General features: G+C 46.4%; 1 protein-coding gene across 5 annotated transcripts in view; it reads right to left on the bottom strand.

Moving 5' to 3' along the window:
• Poc1a (POC1 centriolar protein A) overlaps positions 1 to 17095 on the bottom strand; it is a 97625-nt gene that overhangs the window by 22619 nt on the left and 57911 nt on the right. For 4 of the 5 annotated variants that reach the window (XM_047564103.1, XM_047564102.1, XM_047564101.1 and 1 more), the window contains one exon: positions 1600 to 1722. The exons of the other annotated variant lie outside the window; for it this stretch is intronic. In XM_047564103.1, coding sequence (XP_047420059.1) covers positions 1600 to 1722 — 123 coding nt within the window. The remainder of the gene's footprint in view (positions 1 to 1599; positions 1723 to 17095) is intronic. 5 annotated transcript variants of the gene reach the window in all.

Raw genomic sequence — 17095 nt, 5'->3', positions numbered from 1 at the left:
TTTCCCCAGACCCAGCTCTGGTTTTGGAGGCTACAATTCCTCTTGGAATTGTTCCCTGTAGATTGCCATGCTCAGTGATGGTTCAACTCTCAGTCAGCCCTAAAGCCTCAGTGACACACAAATTCAGTCACAGTTGGGTTTTGGGCTTTAATACACTGCCTCACTAATGGGCATTCCAAATGTTACCATGTCACTCCTTGGCTTCACCATTCCTTCAGGGTTCTCTGCCACCTTTGGGAGAAAAATCTAAGCCCTTGGTAAGGCATTGCAAGTGAGCCTGCCTCCTTCCAAAGCTCCTCTCCTGCCTCTGCACCCTCACTTCCTGCTCAAGCAGCACTATCTTTACTCCCTGCTCCAAGCAGCCTGTCCCTGCCTCCCTTGCCCTCCCCACCTCTCACTCCTAACTAGGAGCTCCTCTGTGCTCCTGTATACTTGGACCTGCCCCATCCTGCCCTGTTCCTTCACTAACCGTGTCTCCAGGGCCAAGGCCAGGACACATGAATGGCTGAGTCAATGCTGGCCTGTCCATAGGGCCCATGACCTGCCCATGCAGCTGTGCCTTCTCCTGCCTCCTGCTTGCACACCTCATTCCTCTCCCTGATAACCCAGAACTCACCAGGCTCAAAGTTTACAGGCCAGTTACCCATGTATCACAAAACCATTACTCCATCCAGCAGCTCTTGCCCCTCAGTGCCATAGCTAGTGAAGTGACTGGGGCTCCCCGAGGATGCCTGTGTACCTGGTTCTGACAACACAAGCCTGCCTACAGAGCCACCATTAGCAGTAGGCTGCTTCTCGTGTCTCCCACCTCTTGAACTAATCCACAGCAGCCCAACACTGGGAAGATGCTCTGCCCTGGACATGCTCACCAGGCAAGCATCAGAGTCCTTAAAAGGAATCAGCTCAGGAGAAGATTCCCAGCTGACAAGGAATGCAAGGGCAGTTGAGCATGTAGACCCTACCTGCGTATTTTCCTTTACTAGGAAAGAGTTCTCATCTCATAAACCACAAACTCTCAAGGGCACATTGATTTGAACTTGGAAAAATGTAGGCCCTGGTGGCTAAAGAATGTGAGTGAGACATAAGCCAGAGGGATGTTCTCAAGAACAGAAGCAGCACAGTGTCCATGTGTCCACTGCCAGCACATCTTCTGTGTACTGTGGCCACTCCCTAAGCTCCCTGCCATCAAGGCAAGGGCTCTCAGTTCTCTAGGAATCGATGCTTTTCAGATCTCCATGCCCACCCAGAAGCCCACTCCAAATGAAAGCATTTCAGAAGCCAAACAGTCTTGCCAGGACAGCCTTCAGCCCACCACAGTGGCCCTCAGGCCCAGGCAGTCTGTCAGAGACTCACAAGAGCACAGAGGTGAAGAACAGTGACTCAGACAGGTCTTGGCTGAAATCCAAGCTGCCACTGCCAGTTAGATGCAGTGGGCAAGAGGCTGACTTCTCTTGGCCTCCACTTCCTCATCTATAATGTGGGGGTGATAACTGGGCCAGCCCTTCACAGGGCTAGGCTATGAGAGGTGCTCATCTAGAGTCATCAGCAGGCCTTGAGAAAAGTTCACAGTGCTGTGCCCACTCCTTCAGACAGGCTCACTTTTCCTGTGGACACTGAGTCCTCGTGGCTGCTCCAGGAAAGGCCACCGGATAGAGGCCGCAGCCCTTCTGTCCCAACAGCAGGCATCCTCATGAGATGGGCCAGGCTGGTGCTGCCTGCTGCCTGGGGAAGAGGGAATGGAAATTCTGAGTGTTTCTGCAAAAGAGCTCAGAAACTGCCAGCACTGATGCACAGTGGATGATGGTGGGGATGAGAGTGGGCACCACCAACTTCAGCAACAGAAACAACCTCTTAAGCCAAAGCTGAGTAGGTCCAAGGGAGCTAAGGACTACCGTCACAGTGCTCGGAGCTGGAGAGGTGGACTTTACAACACAGAGATGTGTTCCCATCCAAACCATGCTTTCACAGCCACCTGTTTTACAAAAAAGGAAACAGACTGACAGAAGTGACTGTCCTCAACCCCAAGGATGCCTTACCCATTCTAGTCAGGAGACATCAGAGCACTTAATGCCACTACCAGCCCAGCAATTGCTTTTGTTTGCTTGTCATCTATTACATGCCCTCATTTAATGTCACCCTGTTTAATGCACCACCTCACTGAATCCTTATGATGGCCTCTGGAATAAGGGATATTAACCTTATTTTTTAGATAGGGAAAACCAGGCTCAGAGAGGTTAAGTAGCTTGCTCCAAGTCACCCAGCAAATGAGAAAAGGGCTCTGAACCCAAACTACAGACACTTCCTCTGGAAGGTGACACTGGCTGTAGCTGGGCTTCCATGTGCATAGCTTCTCTCTTGCATCTCAAGGAGGTCACCAGGTCCTGGGTCTAAGAGTTCGGCATCATTCCCCCACCCTGCCTATCTTGGAATGCCTGCCCAGCCCCAAGATGAATACAGAAGAGGCTCTCCATGAACACCTGACACCTCAAAGAGCCAAGCCCACCATGGTGTTGAAATTCCTATGCAATGAAGTCTCCCCAGTGCCTACGATGCAGCAAAGGACCAGCAGCCCTGCCCCACAGCACTGCAGCCACTCACCTGCACTCCAGCATTCTGAAGCTGTGGCATTTCCTGTAGAGCTTGGCAAATAAGCGAGAAAGCAGAGATAAGAAAGTAACACACAAGAGTAAGAAAAGACATTCGTACCAGGGACATAAGTAATGACATGGCAGGATAACCAGAGCAGCATTTAAGGGGGAAAAGAAATCACATTAGCATTTTGTCTATTTGATATCAAAGTGGCTTTGCCTGGTGGTTCAGTTAAGGCCAAGTGTGGGCTGGGTAAGACTGAAGAACCTCTGGGAGACTTAGATACAGGTTCTTCTCCAGAGACCAATGGGCATTCATGAGAAGACTGGGTGGGAGCAGGGTAGTGAACAGCAGAAAATCAGCCTGGAGTGCAGGCCTGCAGAGGGGATCACAGAAAGGGCATGAAGCCCTGCCAGGGCCATACCTGTGTGCCCAGCCCTTCTCAATCTTTACCTGAAAAAGTCTTTGGAAAGGGAAATTGATTTCCAAAAGATTGTTATAGCTGAGTATAGAATTTTGGGCTGGTATCTTTCAATATGTCAAAGATGTTACTCCAATCTTTGGTTTGTATAGTTTCATATGAGAAGTCTGTAATTCTTACTTTTGATTCACTAGATGATCTCATCTTGAGAATCTTAATTATACCTGCAAACATTCATAAGTTCTGATCTCTCTCTCTTTTTTGCAGAGATGGGAAGCTATTAGTCAATCCATTACAAAATGCTTAGGTATAAATCTAACAACATAAATACAAAATCTGTATACTAAAAACCACAAAACACTGAATAGAAAAATAAAAAAACAACCTATCAATGAAGATACATATATAACATGTTCATGTTTTAAAGACTCCATGCTGTTATGATGTCAATTCTCCCCCAAAAGTAATAAGTATCAATAAATTTATACGAGCCAGGGGCAGTGGCTCATGCCTGAATCCCAGCAGCTCAGGAGGCTGAGGCAGATGGGTAGTGAGTTCAAAGCCAGCTTCAGCAACTTAGTGAGCCCTAAGCAATTTAGCAAGTCCCTGTCTCCAAATTAAAAAAAAAAAAAAAAGGCTCAGTGGTTAAGTGCCCCTGGGTTCAATCCCTGGAAGGAAGGAAGGAAGAGGGAGAAGGAGGGAGGAAGGGAAGGAAGGAAAGAGGGAAGGAGGGAGGAAGAAATTTATAAGGAAAGGCAAAGGAACCAAAAAAGTCAAAACAGTTTTGAAACAAACAAAAACAAAAATATGAAAGTTCAGAGCAGCTTTATTTATAATAGCCCAAAATGGAAAATAACTTAATATTCATCAATAGGTAAATTTAAAAATTGTGGCATATTCATTCAATCAATAACTACTCAACAATAAAAAGGATTGAACTACTGATACAGTTAACAACACGGGTCATTCACAATAAGGCTAAAAGAAATCAGACCAAAATGAATATATTATATAATTCCATTTGCATTAAATTCTAAAAAATACAAACTAACTTATAGTGACAGAAAGCAAATTAAGGTTGTTTGGGAGCCTACCGTGTACAAGAGGGGCAAGGCAACTGTTTGGGATGATGGAAATATTCTATATCTTGATTGTGGTGGTGGTTACATGACTGTATCTATTTGTCAAAACACATGAAACTGTTCATGTTTTCAGTGGTGAATGTTACTATTTGTAAATTATAAAGCTTTACCAAAGCAAAAACAAATAGACAAGATGTGGTTGCAACTGCAATGCCTCTAGAGCCCAACTACCCATCATTGACTATCAAGGTGAAAATCACTACCTCTCCAGGCTGAAGACACCTTGTGGGCCCATGAGGTTCACTACTGGTCTGGAATTACAGTTCCCAAATGCAGAAAGACAGAGATTCTCATTTCAGTGCAGGTCTATTCCCAAAGTTATAATCTCTCTGGTGGAAGATAAGAAAGCAGCAGGCATCCCAGGTAGGACTTCCAAAGCAGTGTCTGCCCAGTCAGCTGCTTAGGGATCTATGCAGAGTCGGACATCGGGAGCAAGATCTCCACAGCTGGCTAGCAGCCAGGAGTAGCTAGACTCTGCCCAATCTGTTGAAAGTTGACTTGACTGAACACCCCCCTCTGCTGGGTAGAATAGATGATGATTAACACTTGCTCAAGGTGGCAATTTCTACTTTTCTTTTAATCTGTAATCCTGGACCTTGCGATCTGCCTGACCTGCTCCTGAAATTGAAATTCTGTAATGAACTCGAGTGTCCAGAAACAGATCCATGGCCAGAGAGGGAGAGAAAGGTAACCTGGGGTCAAGAGCTGGGCTCTCTCACTAGTACTCTTCTTGCACAAACCCAGGCAGACAGCCCATCTGGTCACTGCCCACTTAAAAATCAAAGCATGTCACTGTGTTTTTGAAGCAGGGTTGAGTGCAAAATTGGAAGAAAAAGACACGTGTATGCATGCACATGTGTGGGCACACATACACACACAGACCCCAGGAACAAATCTCTTCAGCTTAATATTTCACTGGACTGTTTACTACAGTCTGCTAAGTCAGCACAAGGCATCACAGACACAGGTGTTTCTTAGTCCTGACCTCAGGTCCTTGCTGTGACTATTTGCCCTCATGGAAAGTTAATAGGCATGCATGCCTGCCTCTTCCATGTTTGCTAAACCCAGCCCTGGGGAAGGAAGTAGGGAAAGGACAGAGCTCACTTGGCTTGCCTCATATCCAGCTTCTCAAGAGGAAAAGGCAGGAATGTTTTCTTAAATCAAAGCTCAAAAGAAACCTGGTACTATATTCACCACACATATTTGCAGACTAGATACACTACAGTCTTATTTGCCCTATAATTTAGGGTTCTGCTCTGGAATTCAACAAGAGAAGAAACTTTTGGTTCTAAACATAGCCCTGAACTCAAGAGGGATTGTGGTTTCATAAAATCATCTAATTGTTTAGCAGTCTGACCAATGTTCTCCCAAGCCAGCCTCAGCATGACCATGGGATTTGGTTACTGCTGCTAGCTTTTATCTAGGGCTTGAACTCACAGAGCACTTTTCTGTGTTGTCCATGTCAGGCCAGAGGAAGGCAGGGTACTGGGTCATTTATGAAAGCGTAGGGACGAACACACAGAAAAAGGGCCTGAGACCAGCACAGCGGCCTCTAAACTGAGTCAGATGCCCCAAAACCACAGATCAATCAGGTCTCAGGACAATCCCTAGACCCAAAGCCACCAACAATGGGAAACTGACAGGGCATCCTTAAAATGGAGAATGAGGGAGTCTCCTTTTAATTAGCATCTGGATTCCAGGCCTATCACACATAGTACCAGTGTCTCCAGGGCTGCAGGTCCACAAGCAGCAAGCATGGTGCACTTTGACATCTCACAGGCCCCTCAGGCAGGAACCACTGGTGTGGTCCTATTACACCTGTGTTGCTACAGGCCTCTGGGCATATGGGAGAATGCTAAATGGACAAACCACACTCTCCTCACCCCTTCCCTGGGGCTGGGGCAGTCACACCTGGGCTCAGCCCCACCAAACTGCAAGGATTTCCAAGTACTTCCAAGTACAGGTGTGTGTGTGGGTAGGGGGGTGGTATTCATCACAAGAATGAAAGGAAAGCCCTGGCAGGCAGGAAACAAAGTTATTCAGTGTCCACATATGCCCCTGGGAGAAAAAAGTGGAGCTGGGAGGTCTGTTAATGAAATGTCACATTCAGGTGAGGGAAACCACAGAAAGGAGCAGGATGAAATGGAGAGGGGAAGGCTAAGAGACATCACACTGGTAGAGGCTGTGAAAGAGCAAGCAGCCATGCTCACAAAGCCAGGACGTTCCCTGGCACAGAGGTCCCTGGCCTTCTTCCCTGGAGGGGTTCAGGGAACAGAAGAACACCATCCAGCTTTTGGGGGCTGAGGCTTCCCAGGTCACCACAATCATCATAGCCAGAAACACACCTGGGTTGCAGAAAAGCTGAGCAAGGGATTGGGATTGAGAACACCGAAGGAGCAGGGTGGGACTGTGAGGCCTAGGAACCCCTAGTCCACAGAAGTATTAGAAAGAGACAGGACCATGGCGGTGGGGTTGGGGGACCCATACTCTTGCCTAGTCTTTCTTGGGCTCCTGGAGCAGATGTACCTCTGGAGTATCCTCAGAAATGACAATACAGACAAGCAGCCAAGCACACCCTGTGGGCACCATGCTGGTGACCAACCCTGAGGTAAGAGACACCCTTGAAAACAACTACTGGTGCTCCCCTTAGTGCAGCTCTTGTTCAGTTCAGTTCAGTTCTGTGAACATTCCTGAGGGCCCACTAAAGCTGTCACTGACTATCTCAGGGTTACCTACTAGCTACCTGGAGACAAAAATGCCCACCATGCCCACACAAATACCTGAACCAATGTGCCCTGGGTGGGATAAGATGAAGAATTCTGATAAAGCCCAAGTGTTGACTGTAGTTTTTTTTTTTTTTTTTATTCTTCTTTCTTTAAACTGCTTTGAACTAATTTTAGACTTGGAGAAAAGTCGCAAAAAATAGTACAGAGAATTTCCATATCTCTCCTCCCCAGTGTTAACATCTTACATAACACAGGACAATGATCAGACCACAAAATTAACACTGGGAAATACCATTAACCTAACTAAGGACATCTTTTGAGCTTCACCAGCTTGGATCCTCGGATCCTGATGTTCCAGAATCCTATTTAGGATTTCACATTGCATTTTATTATATATGTGGCCTACTGTACTCTGTCAGTTCCTCAGTCCTCCTTTGTCTTTCATGACTTTGATGCTTTTGAAGAATACTAATCAGTTATTTTGTCAAATGTCAATGTCAATTTGGGACTATCTAAGGTTTCGGGTTTCAAGATTTTTGACACTACCACAAAAGCAATGTGCACATCACAAGGTACATGCATAAAGGACTTAATGCTGGTGGTGTTATCCTTGATCAATGAGGACACTACCCTCTCTGCCAGGTTTCTCCAATGGAAGGTTACCATCTTTCCCTGTGTTGTTAATTTTGGGGAACTGCAGGTTTTTAAAAGGGAAGGCATTGCTGTCCTCCAAATTCTGTATGTCAGCCCAGTTTGATGATGGATGCAGCTGCCCCCCAGATGGAAGGCATCTAATGAAGATGAGCGGCAGAGCGATGTCTCGGGAAGACGCTGAAGCTCTTGGTGACAAAGAGGAACAGTAGCAGTTTATTTATAGATCCACTTGAAGACAGCTCATTGTAACTACTGGAGTTGAATTTTTAAAACCTTAGGAACAAAGGCTGGCTATTTTAAACTCTCCTTGCACTGAGTTCAATGGAGAGTGTAAGAGCCACTGACCATACCCCGGGCGTACTCCCAAGCTTGGTAATTCATATTTTGTGCATCATCACAGGACACGAGTGAGGGTTGCAAAGGCAGACCCAGGGCTGTCTCTGACCAACCCATAGGAGCAGCTGGCCTCGGATTGGCCAGAACCTTTTGCCAGGGGCTCCAAGCTTCCCAGGGAGGAGTCAAAGGAAGAGGCTGCATCCCACAGGGTCTCACAGCCTCTCTTTTCCTGGAAAATGAAGTTGCAGACAGCTGCTGTAAACCAGGGTTACATCATCTCTCTCCCTCCCTCCTCTGCAGGCTTCAAAGACAACCAGCGCCCCCCAGTGGACGCCTGCCCCTGAATGGCTAGCAGCGGCTTGCCCTCCTGCCCCTGACCTATCTCTAGGAAGGAATAAACAGTTCATGGCACAGAACTCTGAGGACAGGGAGGTTGGAGTGAGCTCAGAAGTTCTCCCTGTCCCAGCCAACTACAGCCGCAGGTGAAAGACTCTCAACTTGTCCACACACCATGGGCAGGGAGACAGGGAAATGGCAAGACCCCCACTTAGGTGTTGTTTCCCATACACTTATTTGAACAAAAAGCACGAAACAACATTCTTGACACAATACACAAAAATATGCATATGTACTCCATATTTCATGTGAAGGAGTTGTTAATTTTGTTGGGTGTGATAAGAGCATTGCAGTTATATAACCAAGAAAAATCCTTATTTTGGGTAAAATGATACATCTGCAATTAAAAAAATACTTGAAATCTAAAAATGTGGGGAAGAGAGATGAAATAAGATTGGCAAAGTGTTGAAGGGGCACATGGGGGGTTGTTATATTATCTTCTCCATTTTTTGTGCTTCCTTGAAATTTTCCATAATACAAAGGTATTTTGTTTTGTTTAATAAAAAATGTTTCCTAGTGACTGGAACAAGCTGTAGAGCTGTGGCCAGGCAAAGGGGACCCCAACAGGAAGCTAAACCACAGGATCACTACCACTCGGGTTTCCTGGGATTTGCAAGCATGACAGGCAGATGACTTTGTCTGTCTACAGAATATTCTGACCAGCCTTTGGCATTGCCACAGACAGAGCCCCTGATGGCACAGACAGTATTAGATGAACTCTATAGCAATGTCTGAACCTTGAAAGAAACTAATTGTAAGATAATCTCCATGGAAACCATCTATTCTGATTTTTTTCCATGGTAACCAATAAGAACATAAACACAAGCATTATCCAACAGCCTTACACCACATGGGCAACTCTGCTGTCCAATCTGGAAAATATAAACCACAAAGAGTTTTTTTGGGCTTTTTCTCCCCTATTTAAAGTGAAAAGAAGTTCTGAATCTTCTAGTTCAGACATGTAGATTCTACCATTCTGGTCACTGCCCATACCACCCAACACCATCTGCCACCAAACTGACAAATGAGGTCAGAAAGTGGCTTCCTTCATTCAGTCTGGGATCATCGAAAATACCAAAAGGAAAGAGTCAGAGCCTGCTTCTAGCCTTGCACACTCAACCCACGCTGCCCACAGACCTCAAGCATGTGTCCTCTTAACTGATTTCCTGAGCATTCTATGTACTAGGCATGTGCTGGGACCTTGGGGAGAAAGGGGCCCCAGCACTCCAGGAAGACTAGTTAGGCCTTAAGTAACCGACAGTGGGAGAAGGGGTTGCTGCAGGAGACTGTTCTGGGAAAACAGAGCAGGAACAATTCACAACCTGCTGGCCTCTCAGGGAAAGCTGCATGGAAGAGGTGCCATCTGGAAAGGAACTGAAAAGATGAGTGCAACTCCGCTGTGAGTGGGGGCAGTGGCTCAAAGAAACACAGTCAGACTCCAGCAGCTGGGGTGACTGCGACATGGGGCTCATTTCTTCCACTTTCAAGTTTCTGCATTTGACAATAAAATGGAACCAAAATTAAGAAAAAAGAAAGATCCTCAAATGTCCAAAGCCTCAGTTCTTGTCTATCTTCTCTGCTTTGCACAACAGAGTTGTCAGAAGATTCTTGTGGCCTCTGTTGGCTCTCATGCAGAGAGGTGACTTGTCAGTGTGGTCTGATGGGGCTGTAGATGGCTTGTCAGCACCATTAGCAAAATGGCAATGTCACAGCAGTGGTCCCAGTGGCTGAAATGACAGGTGCTCCAGGGCCATGTGTGCCTTTTAATAAAGCATCACAATGTTAAGGCTTCAGTGTCTTCTGTCCTGAGATTCATACTCATTTCCCCACTCGCACTATGGAATCTCCAACAATCCTGAACCCAAGCTTTGGCTGAGAGAGAGAAAGGAAAACCCCAGATGGTTCCAGGACTCTTGAGATAAAGGAGTTCTCAGAGGGGTGTGTGGGCCAGGTTTATGCACCAGGTACATTCTGATGCATGTAGAGCTGGGTTGTATGCACAGTTGGAGCCAAGAGCCTCCAGGCTTCATCTAAATTTTGGAGTCAGGGTCTTCTAACTTCATGACATGGTGAATGTCTTAATATGCCATGCCCACTTGCCATGGCTTTCTGTCATAAAAAAGAACTTCCTACCTCAGTATCAGGTTACTTTCCTCTGGAGGGGGACCTACTTGCTTGTGGAATGGATGGGAATTTTTTAGAAAATTATTATCAGTCCCTAAAGGGGTAACTTGAAGGAGGGAATTCTGGCTTCTGTCCTATCTTTGCCACTTCTACTGTCATTGCTGTTACAGGGCTTGTTCCTATCCTTGTTACCTGGAGATACTTTCCCAGAAAGTTCAGCAAATAAGACCTTCACTGAGGGGTTTCAATGTTGCATCACACTCAGGCCACCTCTGGCTCAGATGTCAGACACACACCCATCAGCTTCCCTAGAGCCAGCAGGCATTCTACAGGATAGGAGCTGGCTGAGGCACCCATACCTATAGGTGAGAGGTGGGAGGCAGCGACACCAAGAAAGCAAGAGGAGACACTGAGGACAATGCAGGAGGCAGGTGGCCCAGAGAATGTGAATTCAAGAACAAGTGACTGGATTAATGGCAGCATAAATAACAAGGTCAGGAGCCAAGACAGGAAGAAAGGCCTGGCAAAGGCCCACAGCAAGTCTCGTCTTCCTTCTTACTGATATCTTCTGCTGGCATTTAAAGGGCTCATAGGACAACAATGGGATTCATTCATCCATCCATCCATCCATCCATCCTTCTTTTCTTCCTTCCTAGCACTACACCACAGAACTACATCATCCCCTGAGATTTCTTTTAATAACACTGAGATTAGAACCCAGGCCACATCCCTTTTCCTCTATGCCCCTTTTCCATTTCAGTGAACTGAAGGAAACACTGATTCTCAATTGCCTCTCCCAAGTTGTAGATTCTACTGGTCATAGAAACTTCCAAGATGAAAAAAATCTCTTCTTCCCTCCATTTCCCTGCCCAGGATGCCATGGTCCCAATTAACTAGACTATGCCAGCTGTTTTAATAAGGCCTCACAATGATTCTGATGCATAGTGAGGTTTGGGAACCACTGTGAGAGGTTTATGACAATAAATGCCAAATGTTAAAGGACCTGTCTCTCCACCAACATTGCCTGGGAAACTCAGCTAACATCTCTTGATGAACTTCCTGCAAAGTCATGCTCATAATTTTCAAACACTTCCCTCCCGTGCAGAAACTCAATGATTATTTAACATGTGCTTGGCAATAAAATCACCTGTAATCTCTGGAAGCAAAAGGAGACAGGATTGTGCCCTGGGCCTAGGAGGTTCCTGTGCCAGAAGCACTGGAATCTTCGGTACTTCTGGATATTACACAGCTGTGATACCCACCAGCCACTGTTCAAGGATGCTCTGTTTCAAGCAGGAAACTTTTTAAAAATGGCAGTCCAGTAACAAATATTCAATCTTCTTTATTTTTATATCCTCTCTACTCACTGAAACTAAGAGCTCCAGAGACCTTTCCATGACTTCCAGTCAGGTAAAGGTGTGAAATGAGACATCTTAACCTGATGGCCCCATCACCTAAAGTCAGTAAAGGCTGCTGTATGATCGTTTGCAGAGTGAGTCTATGAAATAGAAAATGACCAGAGGGTGTGATATGGGCTGATGGGGAGGAATCAAAATGCAGAGAATCAAGAAAACTTGTCTGAGGTTAGAGGAAAGAATCCGCATTGGGCTGGCCCAAGCCTCTGCTCAGACCAGCATACCTGAGGCAGCATACTGCAGGGGTAGTGCAGCTTTTAATGCCAACCAAGTTTTTAAGGTGGCTTTCAAAGCCTGAAGTTTTTAGTATCTTCCACATTCCTAGTGAGGCTGCCTGAGAATCCTTTCCAGGGCAGCCATCCTTGTAAGATTCTCATTCTCTTTCAAGGAAGGTACCTGACAAATCCTGTACTATGTCCCAGGCCAAGGACATTCCACATAATATGGAGATGCCCCACAGAACAGGAACCACAGAGAAATGATAAGGATGGGCACCAGGGAGCCAAACTTGACCAAGAGTGGTAGGAATGTAGACACCAACAGCTCCAGAGGCAGCAATGCCAGGAGCCTACCCACGAGCACACACATTCGCACAACACACACTCTGAGAAAGGTTTGGATTTGTCCAAAGGCTGAGGATGCTGTGTTCCTTTAGGTCACTGAGAAACAGTGGAATCTTCGGTACTTCTGGATATTCTTGTTCTTTTCCAGTCAGAGGTCTCTCAGTTTTATTGCACCTTAATCCAGGGGCCTGCGCTTGATTAGAGCCCAGGTCACTTACCAGCAGAAGATCTCTGAGCCCATGACCTCTGCATGGCACAGGGGGCAGGAATGAATATTCCCCTAGAAGCCACACAGAGATGTGCCATCTTGATAAGTTCCAGGAAACATGAAAACAAAGGCCCTGTTGTCACCAACTCAGCCCACAAAACCTGGACCAGGCAAGACAACACAATAGCCAAGCAGGCTGAATGGCACCCCTCAGGAAAGGATCTGCTTTCCCCTACTTCTCACCACACTCTCAGTCACACAGATGAGGGACACTACAGACAAAGTCAGCTATTCAGCCAGACAGTGTGAGCAACATTAAGAGGCATATCTTGATCCCTAGAGACATCCTATACTCAGAGGCCAGGGCAGTTCTATGTGTTAGGGGTGTAGGTCCCACAAAGCCAACACTTTTCCAAGTTGTGTAATTGCCTGGGCATCTTCTGACTCACTGACAGCAGGCAGAAAGCCAAGAGTTCCCTTTATCTTGAAAAAAATCAGGAGCCAGAATTTGGGTCAAGAGGAGAAGGAATAGGTTACTTTCTAAGACACAAAAACTACAAGGTTCACTCCTGCTCCAAACATCCACAACACCACTCCTCTAAGCATACCCTTTAAAAAAAAAAAAAAAAGTTTTTAGTTGTCAATGGATTTTTATTTTATTTATTTATATGCAGTGCTGAGAATCAAACCCAGTTCCTCACACATGTGAAGCAAGCACTCTATCACTGAGCTACAACCCCAGCCCTTAAGCATACCCTTGAATCCACACTTTTCCCTATTACCAAAAATAAATGCTAACCTAGAAATTTGTGTTCTTAAAAAGAGACCCAAGTATTTCATGTTGCCAGAAGAGAAAGCAAATCTGCCACAGTCTGAATGTCTGTGTACCCCACAAAATTAATATGTTGAAATCCTAATCCCCAAGGTGATGGTTTTAAGAGGTGGGTCTTTGGGAAGTAATTATATTATAAGGAAAAAGCTCTCATAAAAGAGATTAGTACTCTTATAAAAGAGATTCCAGAGATCTATCTAGCCCTTTTTGCTATGTGAGGACACAGAGAAGGAGCTATCTCTGCAATAGAAAACAGGTCCTTACCAGATACCAAATCTCTTGGTGCCTTGCTTGGACCTCCCAGTCTCCAGAATGGAGAAAAATAAATTTTTATTTAAAAGCTACCTAGTGTATGACATTTTGTTATAGCAGTCTGAATGGACTAAGACAAAATCTATGAGACAGGTGGAAGTGAGCCCTTCTCTCTCTGCCTAGTAACCTTTGACTCCTCAGGTGAGGTACAAGGTGCCCTGACTAAGAACCCAGGTCTTTTTTTTTTTTTCCTTCTGGTACTAGGGACTGACCCAGGGGCACTTTACTTTACCAATGAACTATATCCTCAACCCTTTTAAAATTTTTTTTCTTTTTTTAAAAATATCTTTAATTTGTCAGTGGACATTTATTTATTAATATGTGGTGCTGAGAATTGAACCCAGTGCCTCGTGCATGCTAGGCAAGTGCTCTACTACTGAGCTACAACCCCAGTCCCCCACTTTTTAATTTTAAGACAGGGTCTCACTAAGTTGCTTAGGGCTTTGCTAAACTGCTGAGGTTGGTGAGCTTATAATCCTCCTGCCTCAGCCTCCCAAGTCACTGGGATTACAGGTGTGCTTCAAGAACCCAGGTCTTCAGTGACCACAACAGGCACCCAAGACCCCCAGATCCCCAGCATGGGGAAGGCGCTAGTGTCAACAATCACTGAGCCAGGGATCAGGGGCTCTAGAGCCAACAAGTCAAACTCACCCCCCGTGGCACTGCCCCCAAAACCAGAGGCAGAAGGAAAAAGAAATATGCCATTCTCAGAAATAGGTGGCCTCAGACTCAGGTCAGATATTCTTAGTTGACCCACCCTTCTTCCAGAGGATCATTCTAGTAGTGAGGTTCCAGAGTTCCTGAGTATCTTGCCCCAAGGAGTCAGGGTCGGTGGGGCAGGGGTGGGCAGGAGGCAGTGGGAAAGAAAACAGATGTTTCCACCCACTTCAGAGCATTACTGTCTCATTTGGGAGTACAGAGGACCTGGTTCTGTCATTAGGAAACAAAACTAATGCCTGCAAGGGTCTAAAAACCTCCCTGGCCCTCACAAGGGTGACCTGCAGAGGGGAGTCAGCATGGAAAATGACTGCAGTCATGACCACCCGAACCTTGCCCGCTGTCCCATACTCCACCAAGTTTGAACATACGATCACCCTGACTGGCTCTTGGTGGGACAGAAGAAGCAAGAGGAACATTTTAAGAACAGCTACAGCTTGGTGAGCACTTGCTCTGTGCCAGGCACAGTGCCAAGTGCTGCTTGGCATGCCACCCACAAAATCTCATGAAGGAGGGCCCAGCGTCTCTCCATCTGACAGAAGAGGAAACGGAGCCTCAGGGAGATCCAACCATTTGCCCAGGTCATAGCCCAAGTGAGAAAGGGGCAGGATTCAGTCACATGTAGGTCGGAAGCCAGAACCCAAGGTCTCAACCACTGGTGAGCTCTTCTCCTTCAAATGAGCTCTTGAGAGGTGAGCAGAGAAAAGTCCTCTGCCCCAGAGCTCAAGGTTAATGCCTATTCAGGAGAGCAGCCAACCCAAGAACTCAGGAAGTGGTTTTGTTTTGTTTTGAGTTTCACTGAATTACCTAGAACTCTGTGTTCTTCCCCTCCTACCCCACCCCATCCAACACCACCTTCCTTCCCAATTGCATAATGAGCCTCGGATACTTCAAGGGAAGGCAAAAGTAAGAGATAATCCAAATAAATGCATTTTTGCTATTTAAAAGTGGTTTAAAAGTGCTTCTGTGGCTGGGGCAGAAACCTGTGCTATGATGGCTGAGGTTTGGGGGTGTGGCAGATGCTGAAGCCAAGGTCAGACAAGACACAGAGACTGGCCTTAAGCACAGACAGCACAGAGAGAAGGTCAGGGTTAGAGAACAGGGCTAAGTACTAGACCCCTGAAAACATCAGCACAAGCACTGGCAGCAGACAACACCCCAGGGTCCCTGCCCTTTACCCCAACTCGAATCTCACAGGAAAGCACTCATCTACCACAGGTGACCCTTCCAACCTTCCTCCAGCCTTGAAGCATGTCATGGGACATAACAAGGAACTTCCTGCCCACTCAGCCCACAGCATGGCCTGGAATCCTTCATCAGCAACCTTCCAAGCAGAGAAAGTTCCCCAGCCACAGCCTCGAAATCCCTCCTCATGCATATCTCAGCCAAGAATAGAGGGAAAATGGAACCCATTATTCTCATTCTGAATGGCTGGGAAATGGCTTTTGCTTTTCAACATGAAATGTGCCTAAAAATAAGCTGTGAATTTCAACCAGAGGTTGAAAATAGCTCTGCAGTGAACAGAGCTCTCTTCAGAGTGGGCTCAAGGACAGCCTTCATTCCAAGATCTGAGAGCTGAAACACAGCAGTCAGGGAAGAGGTCATGGGCAGGGGGTTTTCCAGGGTGGAGGAACTGTTAAGAGACTCACAGGGCTGCCCCTGCCATGGTCCACTCTACTGGTGAGCAAAGCAGAGGACATAGGAGGGGTCTGCCTCCTTGGCATATGGTCAGGAATTCACTAACCTGACCCCACAGTCTACCTAAAACCCCCAAATGCCCAGGAGCGCCTCAGTGGCTGAGGACCACCATATATACAGAGCTGAAACTGGTCAAGGGTTGTCAAACTCATGAGCTCATGAGCTCCTGACTGGATGCTGTGCTCAGGGCTCCAAGAAGTCAAGTCACGCTTGCCAGCCACCAAACCTCTCATCAGATACTATCTCTGAGCCAGGGAAGCCTTGAGGCAGGAAGGGAGAGAACATGCTCCAATTTTAAGGGCACAACATTCCTATAAAATGGGCTTCCGTTAGAAATACAGGCTGAGGGCTGGGGTTGTGGCTCAGTGGTAGAGCACTTGCCTAGCACATGTGAGGCCCTGGGTTCAATCCTCAGCACCACATAAAAATACATAAATAATAAAGGTATTGTGTCCATCTACAACAACAACCAATTTTTTTTTTTTTTTTAAAGAAAGAAATACAGGCTGAGAAATCTTGGCCATAGCTGCTGGCTGGATCCCAGATTCGACCCAATTGAGCAGAGTCCTCAACAGGGCTTCAAGAATGACCCTTCTTCATCTCCCTCTCTCTTCCCCATGCACCTCCTACCCCTCTCTGTGCTCCTTTCACCCCAATGCCCCAGACAACCCCACCTTATCACCGCTCCCACTGCTAGGACAGCTTTCTTTCTGGGCTCACTTCTGAGGCAGGAGGTATTGCAGTGATTCTCAGTTGGGGACATCTGACAATGTCTAAAGGCATTTTTGGTCATCACGAATGATGGGAGTAGGAGCTACTGGTAAAGGCCAAGGATGCTATTCAACATCCAACAGCGCACAGGAGAGCCTCCACAGCAAAGAATTATCTGGCCCAAAATATGAATGGTGCTGAGGCTGAACAATCCTAGGTTATTGGAAGAATGGGAAGGGGACAGAGCTAGG

The sequence above is a fragment of the Sciurus carolinensis genome, chromosome 9 (genome assembly GCF_902686445.1).
Source record: "Sciurus carolinensis chromosome 9, mSciCar1.2, whole genome shotgun sequence".
NCBI classification, from domain to species: domain Eukaryota; kingdom Metazoa; phylum Chordata; class Mammalia; order Rodentia; family Sciuridae; genus Sciurus; species Sciurus carolinensis.
The sequence above is the reverse complement of the archived record's forward strand: the minus strand, read 5'-3'. Positions and strand labels throughout refer to the sequence as shown.